The sequence below is a fragment of the Stegodyphus dumicola genome, chromosome 8, assembly GCF_044657685.1.
Source record: "Stegodyphus dumicola isolate Sdum_Otavi_A_Nest chromosome 8, ASM4465768v1".
Lineage (NCBI taxonomy): Eukaryota > Metazoa > Arthropoda > Arachnida > Araneae > Eresidae > Stegodyphus > Stegodyphus dumicola.
In genome coordinates this window covers 172,765,380-172,783,771 of record NC_140775.1, presented here as the reverse complement: position 1 = coordinate 172,783,771, position 18,392 = coordinate 172,765,380, and the positions used below count along the sequence as shown (strand labels likewise).

Here is an 18,392-nt window from a genome sequence, read left to right as displayed (position 1 = left end):
TAGATATGTTAGCATATTAAACGCATGCCTGGAACGCAACTATTTCCCAGATAAATGGAAAAATGCCAAAGTTATTTTGTTACCTAAGCCAGGAAAAAATGCTACTACCCCAGAGGGTTATAGACCTATAAGCTTACTGCAGGCTTGGGCAAAATCTTTGAGCGTGTAATTTATAAAAGAATTGAATCCTCATGGATGATCTGAATAATTGATTTTTGTTTGGCTTTTAAGTATGTTTACCAATTAAAAATGGAAACCCAGTGTTAGATACGAAAGTAAATATTCCCCATTTTGTCCATTTATAAACTTATTTCTACCTAAATAATATCTGTAAAAATTTACACATAACCAAACAAGTTTATTCTACCAAAATAACGTTTTACAACTGCTGTCACTTAAAGCAAAACTAAAGGGAAAATGATACACTGCTTAATAATTCTACACTGGTTGAATGCTACACTCAACATCCAGCTACGTAGGTTTCGTAAAAATGAGGAGGTTCCGAGAAATGTTTCTTTCGACCTGTGTCCCAGACAGGAAAAGCAGAAGTGATAGCGATTTTAGGGCTTCCTCTAGATGAGCTGATTCTAAAGTGGACTCATGGCAAAATGTATGGAAACCGCTGCTGTCGATAATTTTTAACAAAGAATTATTTAATCTGTTTTCCCATTAAGCTATATAATAAACGATTCTCTGCATTTCATTAATTTGTAGCCTTGGCTACTAATGTTTAAAATTATTTTATTACTAGTAACAGCATGAATTATAAACAAATAGCTAAGTTATTGCATTTTATTTTCCGGCTGTCGAAATGCGACGTTACGAGCAACGTTTTGAAACCAAAACCTCGCAATCATGAATCAGAACTAGAACTAGTTGCCATTCAGCATAAAGAAATTTAAATATAAATATGAACTACTTATTGCCATTCAGCATAAAAGAAATGTAAATATGAATATTAACAAAATATTAAAGTTAATTTTATAAAATAATTAAATATATGAACAAATATATGAAATAAAAAATAATTATTTCTCATGCACTAACTGGGCCACTACACTACTCCCCCACCAGTAACTAAGTTACGTTACGAAGATGGAGAAATAGGTAGTAACTAGTATTGCAGTGTTAACCACTATCAAAATAATTTAGTCAGTCCTTGAATCTAACAGGTAAACGTATAATTCTGCCTGTGAGAGAATGTTTTTGATTCACATCCGAATTTGAGTCCGGTCTCTGCAAATTAGTGTAGTCAGGTTGTATCAACTGAGAATTTTCCTCAGCTAAAATATATGCTGGTTTCAAGCGATCCAGGGATACATTAACATGTTTTCCTTTTATGCTAATAGTAAAATATTTGTCCTTGCGATCAATAACAGGAAATGGTCCTTCATAAGGAGGTTCCAGAGGTTTTTTTTACCCGATCTATTCGCTGAAACACATGAGAACAAGTTTTTAAGTCTTTATGTACAAATATCTGTTCAGAGGAATTTTTGCGAATTAGTCTCGGTCCAACAACTTCCATCTGTTTCTTGAGTTTATTAGCAAAAGTCTCCGATGATGTCTGGATACTTGGTTCGCTGAACTCTCCAGGAAGTCTGAGACTCTGGCCATAAACTACTTGCGCAATAGAATGATTGGTATCTTCTTGAATAGCAGTACGCAAACCCAAAAGTACTGTTGGTAACGTGTCCGTCCAAGATATGTTGTTGTGGGCTTTTAATGCTGTTTTTAATGTTCGATGAAGGCGCTCAACTTTGCCATTACACGAGGGGTGGTAGGCAGTAGTGTGTTGTAAATTGATGCCACAGATTTTGGACAAAGCTCGTAATGTATCACTTTTAAATTGGGATCCACGATCACTAATGAGTTTACTTGGCGTTCCGAAACGCGCAATCCAGTTGCTATAAAAGGCTCTTGCGACGTTCTCAGCGGAAATATTTTCTAAAGGAATTGCTTCCATCCAATTCTAAAATCTATCTATGCAAGTAAGGCAATAAATATTCCCTTTAGATGGTGGAAGTGGTCCTATGAGATCGATATGGATGACAGAAAATCTTCCTGGTGGTACTTCAAACTCACCTAATTTTGTTTTGGTGTGCCGACTGATTTTAGCTTTTTGGCAAGGAATGCAGGTTCTTGTCCACAACTGTACATCTTTTTTTATGTTAGGCCAAATGAATTTTGATGTCATTAATTTCATAGTCGATTTTATTCCTGGATGTGATAAACCATGAATTCGTTGAAAGACGTGTTGTCTGAAAGCCTGAGGAATATACGGCCGAACATGTTTAGTTGATGTATCACACCACAAATATTTCCCCGAAGGTAGAGAACATTGCTTGAAATTCAAGGAAGTAGTGGTTTGCAAACTTTTCAGTTCTTCATCTTGAGTTTGTTCATCAGCTATTTTATCATAATCTATCGATGAAATTTCATTAACTCTAGATAATGTATCCGCCACAATATTATTCTCACCTTTTACATATTTGATATCAGTCGAAAACTGGGAGATGTATTGAAGTTGGCGAGCCTGTCTAGGTGCTGCTTTGTCAAGTTTTTGACGAAAGGCGAATATTAAGGGCTTGTGATCTGTATAAATTGTAAATACTCTTCCTTCTAGATAATGCTTAAAGTGTCTAACTGAAAGATATATGCTTAATAGTTCTCTATCATAGGTGCTATATTTTTGCTGAGTATTACTTAATTTTTTAGAAAAAATGCTATTGGCTTCCACGAGGAGTTTTCATATTGTTGCAACACTGAGCCAATCGCCGTATCTGAAGCATCTGAAAATAACGCCAGAGGTAATTCAGAGTTGGGAAAAGCCAACAGTGCCGTGTTCACCAGGTCATTCTTGCACGTTTCAAACTGTTTTTCAGCTTCTTCAGTCCATTCGATTTTACGTTTGTCCCTCTTTTTAGCTCCCTTGAGATACGCATGTAACAATGCTTGATTCTTCGCTGCATCCTTTATATAACGACGATAAAAGTTAAGTATTCCAAGAAAAGTTCTAAGTTCATGAATTGTTTCTGGTCGTTTGTAGTTAGTAATAGCTTGAACTCTTTCTGGCAAAGGACGGGAACCCTTAGGTGTAATTAGGTAGCCTAGAAACTCGATTTGGGGAACAGAAAATACAGATTTTGAAACATTAATTCTTAACCCAAATGTATGTAATCTTTCGAAAACTAATGTAAGGTGATTTTCGTGTTCTTCATGGGTACTGGATGCAATGAGTATATCGTCTAAATAGGGAAAAACGAATTCTAATCCTCTAAAGACTTCATGAATAAATCTTTGGAACGTTGCAGGAGCATTTTTTAAACCGAAACTCATTACATTAAATTTGTATAAACCGAAAGGAGTGATGATAGCCGTTTTACATTTGTCTTCTTCTGCAATGGGAATTTGAAAATAAGCTTTGAATAAATCAATTTTAGAAAAAATATTTGTACCTCTTAAAATATGATGAAAATCTTCAATGCGAGGAATTGGGTATCGATCAGGTATCGTCTGCGCATTCAATCGTCGGTAGTCTCCGCAAGGACGATATGAACCATCCTTTTTCGTAACAAGGTGCAAGGGGCTTGACCACTGGGAGTTTGATGGACGAATTATTTCATTGTCAAGCATAAATTTAAATTCCTCTTTAGCTATAGCTAAGCGTTTTGGATCGAGCTGTCGTGCCTTTGAATAAACGGGTTGACCATCAGTCGTAATAAAATGTGTAACACCATGTTTAATTTGTGTAGGAAAAAGGTTAGGTTTAGAAATTTCGGGATATTTCGACAGTAAATCGAAAATTTTTATGGATTTATTTAATGTGGTTACTGAGTAATCACTGGAAATAGCAGCGACATCACACTGGACACAAAGCTGTGTTACGCCATCAATTAACTTTTTCTTATTTATATCGATACGCAATTTATATTTGTGAAGAAAGTCAGCTCCTAAAATACCTTTTGTGACATCAGCAATTATGAATGGAAACTGAAAATCACGACGTAATCCCAAATCAAGAGTTAGCGTTTTTATGCCATAAGTGGAAATATCGGTGCCATTAGCTGCATACAGTTTATATTCAGTTTTACATTTATTTTGTGAAGTAGCAGGAATTATGCTTACGTCAGCTCCGCTATCAATAAGAAAGTGCAAATTTGATCTTCGGTCACGAACGAATAAACGAAATTTGCGACAATCCTTATTTCATATTTTCTGCAGCAGCGTTTGCCGCTGAACCTACTGCAGATTCGAGTTTTCCTGGTTTTTGAAATCGTTTTTTACCCAAGCACACGGAGGCTTGCATTTCTCTGGAATGCATTTTGCTCCAAAACGAAAGTGATAAAGACAAAATTTGCCAGTAGTGTCATATCGTTTACGAGATCGGCTTCGAGATCGTGAACGTGAATTACGTAAATCCGAGTCCCTGCGTCTTGAGCGAATGGTTATTTGATCAATTTTTTGTTCATGAAAGGTAATTCTTTGCAACAAATCATTTGCGGGAACGGAAGGAGCATTAGTACTAAATACTTCTGGTTTCCGATTCATATCACTAATTTTATCTGCCATAGACGCTAACTTGGTTACATCTTCATCACTAACTAATAATAAATTTTTTATGGAGTCAGGTAGCTTCTCCAGCCATAAAGTTTTGATTACATTTTCAGACACATCTGTAGTAGCAACTGATCTCAACTTCTGCAAAAGTTGGCTTGGTTTTATGTCTCCAAGTTCGATACCAGTAATTAAACGTTTAATCCGTACATTTTCACTTTCTTTGAATAAATGTAATAACCTAATTTTAGCATCCGAATATTTTGTGGCACTATCGTTCGTTACAATGTCCCAAATATTTTCGACGAACTTAGGTTCCAGATGTGAAACTAAATAATTAAATTTCGTTTCTTCTGAAACGATATTACTAATTTTGAACTGAGCTTCAACTTGAAAAAACCATATTTCCGGTTTATCAATCCAAAAAGGAAGTATTTTTACACTCACCTTATGAAGCTCCGGTGACTGCATCGTATCTTTCATAGCAGTTTCAGAAGAGTCATTTGTTGACATTTCGAAAATTAATCAGGGTCACCACGATGTAGCCTTGGCTACTAATGTTTAAAATTAATTTATGACTAGTAACAGCATGAATTATAAACAAATAGCTAAGTTATTGCATTTTATTTTCCGGCTGTCGAAATGCGACGTTCCGAGCAACGTTTTGAAACCAAAACCTCGCAATCATGAATCAGAACTAGAACTAGTTGCCATTCAACATAAAGAAATTTAAATATAAATATGAACTACTTATTGCCATTCAGCATAAAAGAAATGTAAATATGAATATTAACAAAATATTAAAGTTAATTTTATAAAATAATTAAATATATGAAATAAAAAATAATTATTTCTCATACACTAACTGGGCCACTACAAATTATTTGAGTTTTGAATTAAAGCTTATTTTTTTATTATTTATTATTTTACTGGTCTAATTATTATTTTTTTTTTTCATTCCATTGGTACAAAGCCGTAGCAGGTGCAAAACTATGAACCGATGGGACATCTGTATTGTTCAAGAATCTTGGGGGATTGGCGGGAACTTTGGGGTAGTTTTCAGACTAGGATTATTTGCTATTAAAATCAAGACTTTTATGTTCAGTTTTTTTTTTTTTTTTTTATGTAACATTGCAAGAAAGGTAAATATACTCTATACGCGTATAAATGTTTTATCGACTTTATTCTGATATTTAACCTCTAACTGCTGTGACAATTTTGTCGGCATAATTACTGTGAGGGGTAATATATAATATATTTTTAACATAAACCATTTAATTTTACGCAGTTAAATTCATATGAAAAAATGACGATTTTTTTCGTTTTAAGGAACAAAGCTTTTAAAGAACAAAATATTTTATTAAACATGCATGAAAATATGTGACTTTATTAAGCATTACTGTCAATTAAACCATAATTCTACAACAATGAATTTAATTATTAAAAATAATAGATTAGTATATCTTTGTTTACAAAGATGAATCGTAAGATGGTATGCAGTCAAAAGACATTTTTTGAAAGAGCATTGAAGACACTCTTCCCTTTTTCCTCTTCTCACAAGGTTGGTGCAGACTACATGTTTTTCTTCTAACAACGCCATTGAAAAATTTTCGTTTTCATTTTCTTTGAGATTCTAGGGTGGAATCAAGCAATAAAATTATACTTATTTATTTTTTTTAAATTATTATTTACAATTTTGTGAGATTTCATCGTACTTTTCCGTTTCGCTGCCGCAAATCTCGCCAAGCAGGCTTTATTGGCGACAACACACTGTGTACACATAAAAAATGTTAATAAATGTTAGTTCTAAAAATTTTTTATTTTTAAGGCATTTTAATATCGTTTAAAATTTTTTAAAAAGTTAATAAATAAAGACAATAAGTTTCTAAAAAGACATTAATTTACGAATTTACTATTTTTTCATGGTACAACATCCTGATTCGCTGGTTCGTATCACATGACTCCAAGTGAACGTATCACATGACTCTCATCTCACGTAAACTATGCTTCAAAAATTAATTCTCTCAGTAATTATCTACATTAATTTCAAGTTAAATCTTAATTTGGAATACAAGTTTAAATTCAAGAATGTTTGTAATTCTTAGGGATAGCTTACTCAGAAATTATGTAAAACCACAGTGCTTTACTTCGCTAGTGCATTCTCATTAGAATTGATGAATTTAACCTTTGACTTAGCCTTTTCTATATTTTCACCTTCAAGTGAACGTGGACAAAAATGATGTATGTTTTCAACTCAGTATTTAGGGTTACCATAAATAACAAGGTTATCATGGTTTGGTTTGGTTTGGTTTATTAGATTATGGCAAAGCACTCGAGGGCTATCTGCCTTAAGGGAGGGATGCCTTCGTGGAGGACTTTTTAAGGGAAACTGGCTCGTATACACGTTACACATGGGGAAAACCACGAAAACACCCATGCAGCCAACCCGTTCGCGGGATTCGAACCTCGGACCGAACTACCAGTGTTCAGCGACGTTACCGCTCGGCCGCTGGTGGGCCAAGGTTATCATGATTTTCATTTATCACGCCGAAATGTCGCCAAAAAGGACTAATACTAAAGCTGTGCCATGTAAACTTTATATATATAAACTTTATTCAAGTTTTTGGATTTATCAACTTTTTTTATGTTTTTTAATTTATAAAGCAAGTTGAAAATAATCTAAAATTAAAGGAATTTATGTATGTATTTTTCAAGTTTTGGAAAGGAGGGGAGGGAATGATCTTTTACCAGTAGTTGAAAGGGGTGCATGGGACAAAGAAGTTGAGAACCACTATACTAACATAATGTAAATTATAAAGAGTAGAATGATGCAAATACCTAAATACCTAATTGCAAATACCTAATTACACAATATGGGAATAGAAATTCAGGCTGTTTTATGTTTGTATAATTTGGGCAAGAATTTATATAGCTGTGCTCTTAAATTTAGAAGCTTAGTAAGGATGCGTGTACCTAAGCTATGAGCATAGAGCATGGTCTCAAAATAGTGTTTCATTTATAAGCTATATGGATACATATTTCAATAGTATGCTCTATGCTCACAGCTGAGGTATGTATACAGCTTAAGAATGGTTAGAATGGAAATAAGCCAAATTTCCAATGATGTAGAGCTTTGAATTTTCTCTCACTTCCACGTTTACAACAATGATGTACCATGTAAATTTTTTTCTGTCTTTTTTGTAGCTTCTTTTTTATTAAAACTTTTTTTTGAGAGATGTCTGTTCTTTTAATACCATTTGATGGCTCTAATGTTGCAATAATAATAATGTAATTTTTTATATTTATCTATCCTTTCTGTGTTTAAATGAAATTCAAGGCTGTGTAAATGGAATTTCTTCCACTCTTCAACCATGTTAAACCAAAACTGTAAATAGAATGCCAGGTAAATCAAAGGTTACCTATATTTTATCATGTGAATCTTTTCTTCGATCCAATAAAATGCTTTCCTTTTTCAGTGAATTATCTAAAGTTTATACTTTATTCTGGAATTTCTTGCCAACAATATTTATTAAAGTAATCTCAGTGTACCATATTATCAAATTAAATGTAAATATAAAACTATCAGTTTCAATACAAAAATATTTTCTTGGTGCTCTTTTCAATTAATGTTGCCAAAAAAATTCTCGCCAAAAAGGACTAATACTAAAGCTGTGCCAAATTATGATTCCTAATTTATAATGTTTTTCATAATATTGCATAATAAATTTCCCATATATGCTAACTTAAATGTTGAATTGTTTTGGTCAATATCTGATGTATCATTTATTAGTAAATTTACTGTATGAGTAACAGACAGACTATAAAAATGCCCTTGGATCTGCATTTTATAATTTTCACATTAATTTTCTCTTTACTTATTCACTTCATTGCAATAACCTTGAGTCTCACATCATGAGAAGTAATATATTTTTCCGAAATGTTTAATTATTGCTTTAGATATGTGATTACATCTAAGTCATCAATGTCCAGAAACTCCTGAATGTTCTTGCCGACTTTGATTCTTCCATTAACTATACCTTCAGGATGGAGACTAGAATTTTTATTTTTTAGTAATTTCTTATGAAGACCTTAAAAGTAGTATTTCTTGAATAATAATTATAATTTGCATTTTTTTCCATGATAGACAATCTTAAATTATTTAGAAATGAAAATGATAACAAGTAAATGATAAAAACAGCTTTTATATCAGGTTTGCCACTCTACCTGGAAAACCTAAAAAGCCAGGAAAACTCGGGAAATTCAAAAATTGTCTAAAAACATTAGGGAAAAGTCAGGGAATTGAAATATTTTAGTCAAAATCTGGAAAAGTCGGGGGAATTTTCCCCCAAAAAACAATTTTTACACCAATGTTGGAAGTGATCACGTTCTTGACGAATTGTGTATTGCATGAGCATCATTTGGACAGCTAGGGTAGAGCCAGTTTTCGCAGCTCCAATTAGATTTTCTTTTCAAAAGGCAAAACAAGTTTCCGGCAACTTTGGTTTCCAATAACCTCGAGAATCGAGAGATTCACATGTCCATGTGCTGTGCATGTTGAACTGAAGAAAATACCTTCCCATTCTCATAAAAAACAAAATCGCTTTAATCCTAATATACTGTGCGCATGGGATTTGACGACATTATGATGAGCAGTAAACAGCTCATTTTGGTGTTGGTGACAGTTTTCAAAATCATGCCAAGGCCGTACCATATACTAGGATTTTACCACAAAATCTTTAAAACTTTTTTTTAAATTTTAATATATGCCTTATTTGTCATTTTGCATTAAAATAAAAAACTGGTAATCAGTCATTTAGACTAATCATTTAATACAATTATATTTGCCAAAATATTGTTTATTATTGTAATTAAATTTTTTAAATAAATATTGTAATTAAATTTAAATTTAAAGTCATTAACTTTAAGTAATTAACTTTATCTTAACGTTATTTGTAACCTTTCATGTGGCTTATTCCTTCTAAATTTATTTATTATTAGTTAATAATACTTTTAAATTTCGGACAGTTTTCTCTGGTATACATACTCTTGAAACTAATTCTAGCAGTATGATGACATATCATCACAAAATTTAATGCACATATCTTTTGCTTATGTATGCTGCTAAATAAATACAGTCAAAAGTCGATAATTCAGACACCCATAATCCGGAATGATCTATAATCCGGACCTCAAATCTACAAACTTTCTGCGCATGCGTCGCGTTGCATAAGACCTTTACGGCTGAGAATATGCTTGTGCGCGTGTGCAAAATACGTTTATGAGTGCACGTTTAATGTATAACGGACGGTATAAGCTAAGCTAAAATTATCTATTTCAGTTAATGTTGCAGATTGCGTTGTTCCTTAATCTTCGAATTGGATCCGGCTTATTATTTTTTGCAGACTGTTAAAGCAATTTTATAAAAGTAAGCTTGAACTTTCGACTTTCGATTATGTCAAATAGAATTTCTGATATATATTTATTAATATGTAAGGATCTACAAAGCGAAAGTATATTTCGAAGTTCATTAAACAGAAAGTGGAATTGCTGCAAAAAATGAATAAAGGCATATCCTTTGTTTATCTTTAACGCCGCGGCACACAATGAAGTGGAAGTTGATCTGTCAGCACTATCCTTATCTTCAGGTCAGATGTTTTTATTTTATTTGGCTTATAATTCCTTACTAAATGTAGTATTTCATCTCGATGTACTCCGTCTTTGATATGATTTAAATCAAATTCCTCATCATTATAATTCGCTTCCGATAGCGAAGAAAGTGACAGAGGTTATTGAAAACGAAGAAATTTCAATTGACAAATTAGTCGGTAGACACAGCAATTATAGGACTTGAACAGCGGAACTTTGTAACTGAACAAGAAATTATGTCTGTTTATAGAATTAAAGAGAATGTATTATCACATAAAAAACGAAGCAACTTAAACAACTTACATTGAAAGAAATGTTTAATAAAGTAAACAAATAAATATTAAGCTTTTTTTTGTAAATTTTGATACCCTTTAGATCATAATTGTTCTTTATTTCATAAATTACGGTTTCATATTTTTAATTTTATAATTTCTGCATGCCATCTTATGAGATTTAAACTGATTATCTATAATCCGGAATCGAAGTCCCGACGAGTCCGGATTAACGACTTTTGACTGTATAAAATACCTAGATTTATTTTAAAATATAAAGAAGATTTATTTCTTTCAGTTAGCTGCAAAATGTCTGAAAAAAAAGAAAAAAAAAAGACTTTTTAAATCCAGATTGGGCAGATTCTAATTATATTCTTCAGTGGAGAAAACAAATTCTGTGATAGTTATAATAGCAATGCTTTGGGGATAAGTCATATGTAATTGGAAAATTTTTGTGTTTTCATGTGGTGCCATAATTAATTTACCCCTCAGCACATCTAACATGCACTACAGAACTAGACTGGAATTTTCTTAAAACATGCCTGGAAAACCTGGAAAAGTCGGCGAATTTCATTCTCATGTTTGAGTGGCAACCCTATAATATGATTATTAAAAATTAAAATAAGATATAATTGTTAAAACTGTTATATCTTATAATACTGTAGTATCATGTAACTGATAATAAGATATGGTTGTGAAAAATAAAATGAACTCTTGTAGCTCTTGGTGTTCTGGAAAATCAAAAGATCTATGAAAAGCATATAAAACAAATCCACCACAAGAATAAGGCACTGACATTAGCATCTTATTCTTGTAAATTACATTTACATAAAGAGGAATATCTTAAATTATATTAAAAGATATACAGAATTATATATGGGGAATAATTTTTTTTCTTTCATTTGTACTACAAAAACTGCCTTGAATAAAGTTAAATTTGAAACAAAACACGTTACTTTTTGGGTGAAAGCATTATAATTTTTACACATTCTTTTTGCTGATAACAATTACATAGGTAAAGAGCCTAAGATAATATTTAATAACCTTTAGAATAAACATATCTACACCATATTATATTACTTAAAAGTTTCCAAATTACTCAATGTTAAATTGAAGTTTTGCTTTCTTTAAAAATAAAGAAACAGGTGCAGCAGTTTTAATTCTGATTCTTCTTCAATAAGGATTTCCATAATTAAAATTGTGAATAATTCATGATGTATTTTATCTAACAAAGAATTCATTGAAATTTAATGAATTTTTTTATATGCAACATGTTCAATAATCCCTGAAGAGGTTCATTTGGACACCAGAGAACTATTACTTTTATTTCATATATGTATTGCAGTTAAAAATTGAAAGTGGTGGTTTTTTTTTAAATTTTGTTCTAAAAAATTTTCTGTGTATCACACTATTTCTGTACCGTTGTAAAGGTGTGGTAGGCTTACTGTAAAATCTGTTAAAAGTTTGTATGAAGCATTCCAGATAGACCTTGTGTAATTTTCAGATTTTATCTTAAAATTTTGAAAATGGATCAGTTATTTTGTTCCATTTAATAATTCTTTGCCAAGATTTAAGAATAGTGCCACAAACTAATGACGTCATATTTTTAAGAAACTAAATGTAAAAGTATGTATTGTAATATAAAAGTCACTTATTTTAAATTGTTATTAACCTTCTCTAAAATGACTATCAATAATTTCAGATTAATTTATTCTTTTGTGGAATTGTTCGTTTTAGAAAGCTAGTATTTAGCATGTATGTATATTCAATAGCAGTGCTTATTTCCATTTTAACATTGATTGCTTTCAAAAGTAGTTGTCTTAAGGAGTTTAGTGCATAGAAAGCATTCAGTCTATTTTCGCAGTTTTTATATAAGTAAATCTTAATTGAACCGGAAGATGTAAAAAAAGGGCTAAGTATGTCAAATTTTACAAAAAAAAAAAAAAAAAAAGAAAAGAAAAAAAAGAAAGAAAACTCATTTCTCACAAGAATGTCATGCGAATTTGTTAACTCAGAAATGGTAATTTCATGTCTTATGCTAGCTCAGTTTATTTTTAGTAGAAAATGAAACAAAGTTACTGATTTGCTTAATACAATCCAGCAGCAGCTGTATACACATTGGCTAATGGCATTGTTTGAAAAATAGGGCAAAAAAATTATATACATGCTGTATGTTTCATTTTCATGACATTTTTGTTTTATCTTATATACTTTTCCAGCGGACTAGATGTATTAAAACTACTGAAATGAATTTTAGGTGACTGTCATATGTTCATTTGATGTCCTTTTTATATTTTAGAAAAGGGCACTAGATAGATAAGTGTGAGTCTCAACAATTATTCTTATAGGAGAAAATCTGGAGAAGAGATATAGGTAATAAAAAAATTTTTATATTTTAACTTTGCCAAAAAAAATTTGTTTTTTTATTTTGTTTTACAGAAATTAAAATGTTTAATTTTTTTATCTGTAATTGTAGTTGAAATAAAATGCAGAAATTAAAAAATGACACCATCCTGTTATAACAATAAATAAATACAAGTCTATTGAAAAGATAACCTATAGCCAAAATTTTCTTTACTATTAAGGTAGTCTGGGTATTTGAAACCCTATTTGAAAAGTGTATTTCTACTTCAAAAGATATTATGTATATGCTGTAAAATATGTAGTTGGAAAATTTTTGTGTTATCAACAATTTGGAAAATTGTTGTAATTGGAAAATTAGAATTAAATTTTTGAGAAAATAACCGATTGAAAATGAAGCTACATCTCAACAATTCTGCCCAGTTTATATTTAAAAATTTCTTATTACTTTGATTTTTAAAGGAGAAATATAATTTTTCTTTTGATCTTGATAAAACTTCTCATAATCCCACCTTTCAGAAGCAATTCCATATTTCTATACTAAAAATAAAATTTGAGCTAAGTTGTTACTTTCGAGAAATGGTAATTTGAGGGTGTAGAAATACCAAGAAACAAATCTTAGTGTTGTAATTAAAGAAAATGTTGAAAGCCAAGCTACACATGTAAATATTTAGGAAAATTTTATATTTCTGTGTTAGGCAGTAATTCTAAAAGTTACACTAATATAAAATATTTGGCAAAAATATACATTTCTATGTTTAATTATATTTGAAAAAAATAAATGATTATCTCTGATTATCCATCCAAAACTGACAATCACTGGCCAAACCGCTGCATCATTAAAGTATGCCACTCAGAATTTGACGAAAATGTATTTATCTATATGTTCATTAATGGTTTTAGGTGCATTGCATGCATGTAATTTGTGGAGTATTAAAATTCAAGAGTTATGTGTGTTGCTTCTGCTTTTTGTGATTAGTGTCTGAATTGTTTTAAGGAGGGGGGTAGCTTGTAACAAATCAAATTGTAATGCCACTGTGGAGTTTATCTGATAATGAAAGTGTTCCATTTTTTCAGAAATATTGCAATTTGTTTATTAGTAGAGTGTAGAATGTATTCTATGAAGCTAATTTGTGTAATTCTGTGTTTTTTAGCCCAAAGGGAGTTGGCCCAGAAGGGCTATTAATTTTGTTTTGGCATTTTGTGTTGAAAACTTTAAAAAGTCCAAATCACTTTTCAAATTGTTGCCACCAAATGTTATCTCTCTGTCTTATATTTAAAGAAATTAAGTAATGAAGAATCTACATAAATGTATGTATGTTTCTTGCATTGTGATAAAACAACGTTACCTAGAGCCATCAGATTTTGAATATCATACGTCGCCACGATATTATGAGAATCTGGAAGTCCAGATTTGGAATTTATTGTACAGAGTGAACTACAGGGTGGCGCGTGACAGATGCATAGATTTGAAAAGGTCATTGCTCCCTTCCCAATGGTCATAGAGGCTTGAAAGGAGCAGGGTTTTAAAGAGGGAGAGGGGAGGTTGTTTCCCCAATCAAGGTCAGTTCCCAATATGGAGTGGTCCACGAAGCAACATTTGTTTTGTGTGCAAGCCTATTTTTCCAACAGCCACTCGATCATCCGCTTGCAGCTTGCTTTCTGTTTTGAAGTTTGCCATTTGGCTGATGCATTATTCAAAACTGTCTAAACTCAAACCTCCTATCTAAGTGAATATGAAAAATATAAAGAGCTTGTTTATTCTTGAATATTTTGCATTTTATTGATTTTTGAAATTCATGCCTGTGCTGCATGCCACACCATATTTTGTAAAACATTTACAAAACAGGTGAGGAAAAAAAAACATTTTTATCTCCAGCACGTGAGACTGTATATCAGAAATTCTAGAAATATGCTTTTTTAAAATTATTTTGTGATATTGCTGTTGAATTGAATTTTATGTGGTTTAAGCGGACATGATATTAAAGAACATGTTATTTAATAAATAAAAGTAACACACAAAACGTTAAAAAAAAGCTCCTTTGGGTGTAATACAAAATCTGAAAACTTTTTTTCAAGTTAAAACAGGTTGTTGTGTAAATGGAGTGCAGGGCTGAGAATTCTAGAATTCTGTGGCATTTTTCGAAGTTAAAACAGAATACTGTGCACGTGAGTAGAAGACCAGGAAAAAAGAAAGCTTTATCGTGGATTCTGAGTGCATTCAATCCATTACAAATTAGTGTACAAGCAACAATGTATGTAATGCATAATATAATTGTTTTACCTCTCTCTTAGGTCTTCAGTTTTGAAGAATTAGAATTGAAATATGCTATAACCACTTCAATTTATAATATGGATCATTTACCAGTGTCAGTGGATCCAGAGTCAGATAATTCTCAAAGTAAGCTAAAATTTTATTGATCTTTAAATGTAGCAGTGTTACAAATAAGCAATTTGTTTTTATCAAAATTTGTTGTTGTTAATTTGATATTATTCTGTAAAGTAATTAAGTTTATTTTCTAGTTTTCCTACCTGTATTTTACTTTGTGTACTTCTTTACACATAGACTCCAACTACTACGGATTCTCCGTAGTTTCTACGGAAATTCATGAAAAACTACGAGCTACGAAAAGTATGGAAAAAACTACGGATTTTACAGAAACAAGAGCAGGAGAACCAGTATGCAAAACGGAACCAACTAATTCATTCGATGATTGGCTGAATACTCGTGTTATCATATATCACGTGTTGAGTGCGTTCCTAGTTTTGAAGAATTAGCCAATCGTAGATCAGTAACTCCAACCGTTAACGACTTATCAATAGTTCCACCCAATTGTCTGTCTCCCAGGTTCCTCGCTGATGCGTGTTTAGGCTGCATTCGGCTGCATTGTGTAGTTTACGGCGAGAGCTTAGCGTGTGTCTTGTGAACTGTGAATCAGGTGAAAGATTTTTAATCATAATGCTGCCTCGAACGAAGAAGCCAAAATTATCAAAGCAGAAGTTTAAAGATTCATATTCTTCAGAATTTCCATGCATTAAAGCGTCCGAAATTTCTGTGAATCACGCACACTGCAGTGTATGCAACAAAGACTTCTCAGTTGCTCATGGCGGAAAAGATGACTGTAAACGGCATGTGTTTTCTCAAAAGCATATAGAACTTGGCACCGTAAAATCTAAAGAAATAACAAATTTCTTAATAAAAGATGATGAAACAGATCCTATAAAAGCCGAATGCTATTTTGTTCGTTTTTTAATTGAACATAATCTACCGCTTTCTGTTTCGGATCATTCCAAAGAGCTTTTCAAAGCAATGTTTCCGGATTCTGCCATAGCAAAAAAATTTAGCTGCGGTCATACCAAAACTGCTGCTATTGTGAAAACGCTTGCAGAAAATACTGTTGCTGATATTATAAAATCAGTGTGCAGTACATCATTTTCTCTAAGTACTGATGGAAGTAATGATAACAATGATAACAAACTGTACCCATTGGTTATAACATACTACAGTAAAGAAAAGGGAGTGATAATTACTTCATTGATTTCTATTTTAGAATGTACAAATAATACAGAAGGTATTTTTAATTGTATAAATGAAAACTTTAAAAACAAAGGTTTAGAATGGAAAAATTGCTTATCATTTTTTTCAGATAATGCTAGTAATATGATTGGAAAGTTTAAAGGTGTAGCATCATTTATCAAAATGCATTAACCAAGTATAATCGCCCGAGGTTGTCCATGCCACCTCTTGCATATAGCTGCAAAAAAAGCTACTGAAAAATTAATTGGCTCAGAAATTGAAATGTTGATAATAGATATATGTTTTTACTTGGAGAAAAGTTCGAAACGGAAGCATGGCTTCAAAGTTGCTCAACAAATTTTGGGACAGAATGCAAAATCTCATAAAATTTTGAAATATTGCAGTACGAGTACATTGGTTGTCTCTTTTAGAATCTATAGCAAGGATTTTGGAACAGTGGGATGCTGTGATAAATTTTTTTGGAGATAAACCAGATAACAGTGAGAATGAAGGAAAGAGATTGAAAACATTAAAAAAATTTTACAGTCACCGACCACCAAATTGTACTTGTTATTTTTGAAAAATACTTTGTTTATAACAGTAAATATTAATTTGCAACAACAAGCTCCTTATATACATAAATTCAGAAGAGAACTTTTTGAACTTTTAATGAATTTATTTGTTAGATTCGTAAAACCATCAGTAATTTCTAAAGAAAATGAAGATGTTACTCTAACATCTATTCCATTTCAGAAGTATAGTAAACAAAAAGAAAATGAAAATTTAGCGATTGGTGCAGAAACAAGACTATATTTAAAAAATGCCAAGTTTTTGAATGAAAGTGAAGTGAAATCATTTTTCAATTCTGTGCGAGCTTTTTTTGTAACTGCATGTTCATATATAATTGATAAATTTCTACTGAGTGATCCATTTCTAAAACATGCTGAAGTTGCTGACATCAACTTGAGAACTGAAGTCTCATTTTCATCTGTTCTTTACTTGATGAATACTTTTCCATCCATTATTGATGAAAAAATGTCTTAATCAAGTAGAAATTGAATTTTCCATGTATCAAGTAGATGATTTGAAAGAAATTGTAGATTTGCGTATTGATATAGCATGGGGAGAAATTGCCAAATTAAAAAATATGAATGGATGTATTAAATACAAAGTATTGCCTTCTGTAATGCTTGCTGTCTTAATAATACCTCATTCAAATGCAGCATGCGAAAGAATTTTTTCTATTGTTAAAAAAAATCAGACGGAATTTTGACCAAATTTAGGTCTTAAAACTCTTGAAGCAGTTTTGATTGAAAAAATAAATATGCAGGCAAATGAAGAACTGTGTTATAAAAAAACATTCTCAAAATCAGAACTTAAGCTTGCTAAGCATGCTACATATAAATATTTGCATTCATAAATTATGCGTATTTTGTTTAATACTTATATGTATCATTCTTGGTTATTTAAATTTTATTTCCCTGTAGAAATCATATCCAGAATAAAGATATGATTTATAGCTTCTGATTTTTTCTATGATTAGTAGTGATTTGAAGTACTTTTTATTAGTGAATGCTTGAGGAGTTAAAAGAAAATTTCTAATTAAATGTGCATATAATTTACAAGGTATATTTTTAATTATTCAGTTTTATATGTATATGGATTTTAAATGTAATAAAATTGATTACAATTAATTATTAATTTAAAATTAATGAATGGTTAATTACAACATACGCTACGCGCACATTTTCAAAGTTGTAAAAATGTCGTTCGCGCGTTGACTACTGACAAGGTTTGCTGAAGGTTGGAGTCTATGTTTACAGTGTGAATTTATGAAAAGATAATAAATGTCCTTTATTAAAACAGAGTCAGGATGAGATTTCAAGATTCCATGAAAAAGCATGCCTTTTACTTTCAATGACTGAATTTAATTTTTCTAACTTTCTTCTTTAATTTTCTAATTTTATTTTTAGTAGACAACCAGATTATTTAACCGTTTGACTGTTATGTGGCGCAAAAGCGTTGCGTTCATTTGTCTCGAA

General features: G+C 31.4%; 1 protein-coding gene across 8 annotated transcripts in view; it reads left to right on the top strand.

Annotated features, from left to right (window-relative positions):
- The first annotated feature begins 5,550 nt into the window (after nt 1–5,550).
- Nucleotides 5,551–18,392, top strand: part of LOC118196646 (uncharacterized) — a 109,326-nt gene continuing 96,484 nt past the window's right edge. For all 8 annotated transcript variants that reach the window (XM_085822762.1, XM_085822767.1, XM_085822769.1 and 5 more), the window contains exons 1-3: nt 5,551–5,696; nt 12,772–12,845; nt 15,129–15,234. In XM_085822762.1, the coding sequence (XP_085678888.1) occupies nt 15,186–15,234 (49 nt within the window). In that variant the 5' untranslated portion in view covers nt 5,551–5,696; nt 12,772–12,845; nt 15,129–15,185. The remainder of the gene's footprint in view (nt 5,697–12,771; nt 12,846–15,128; nt 15,235–18,392) is intronic.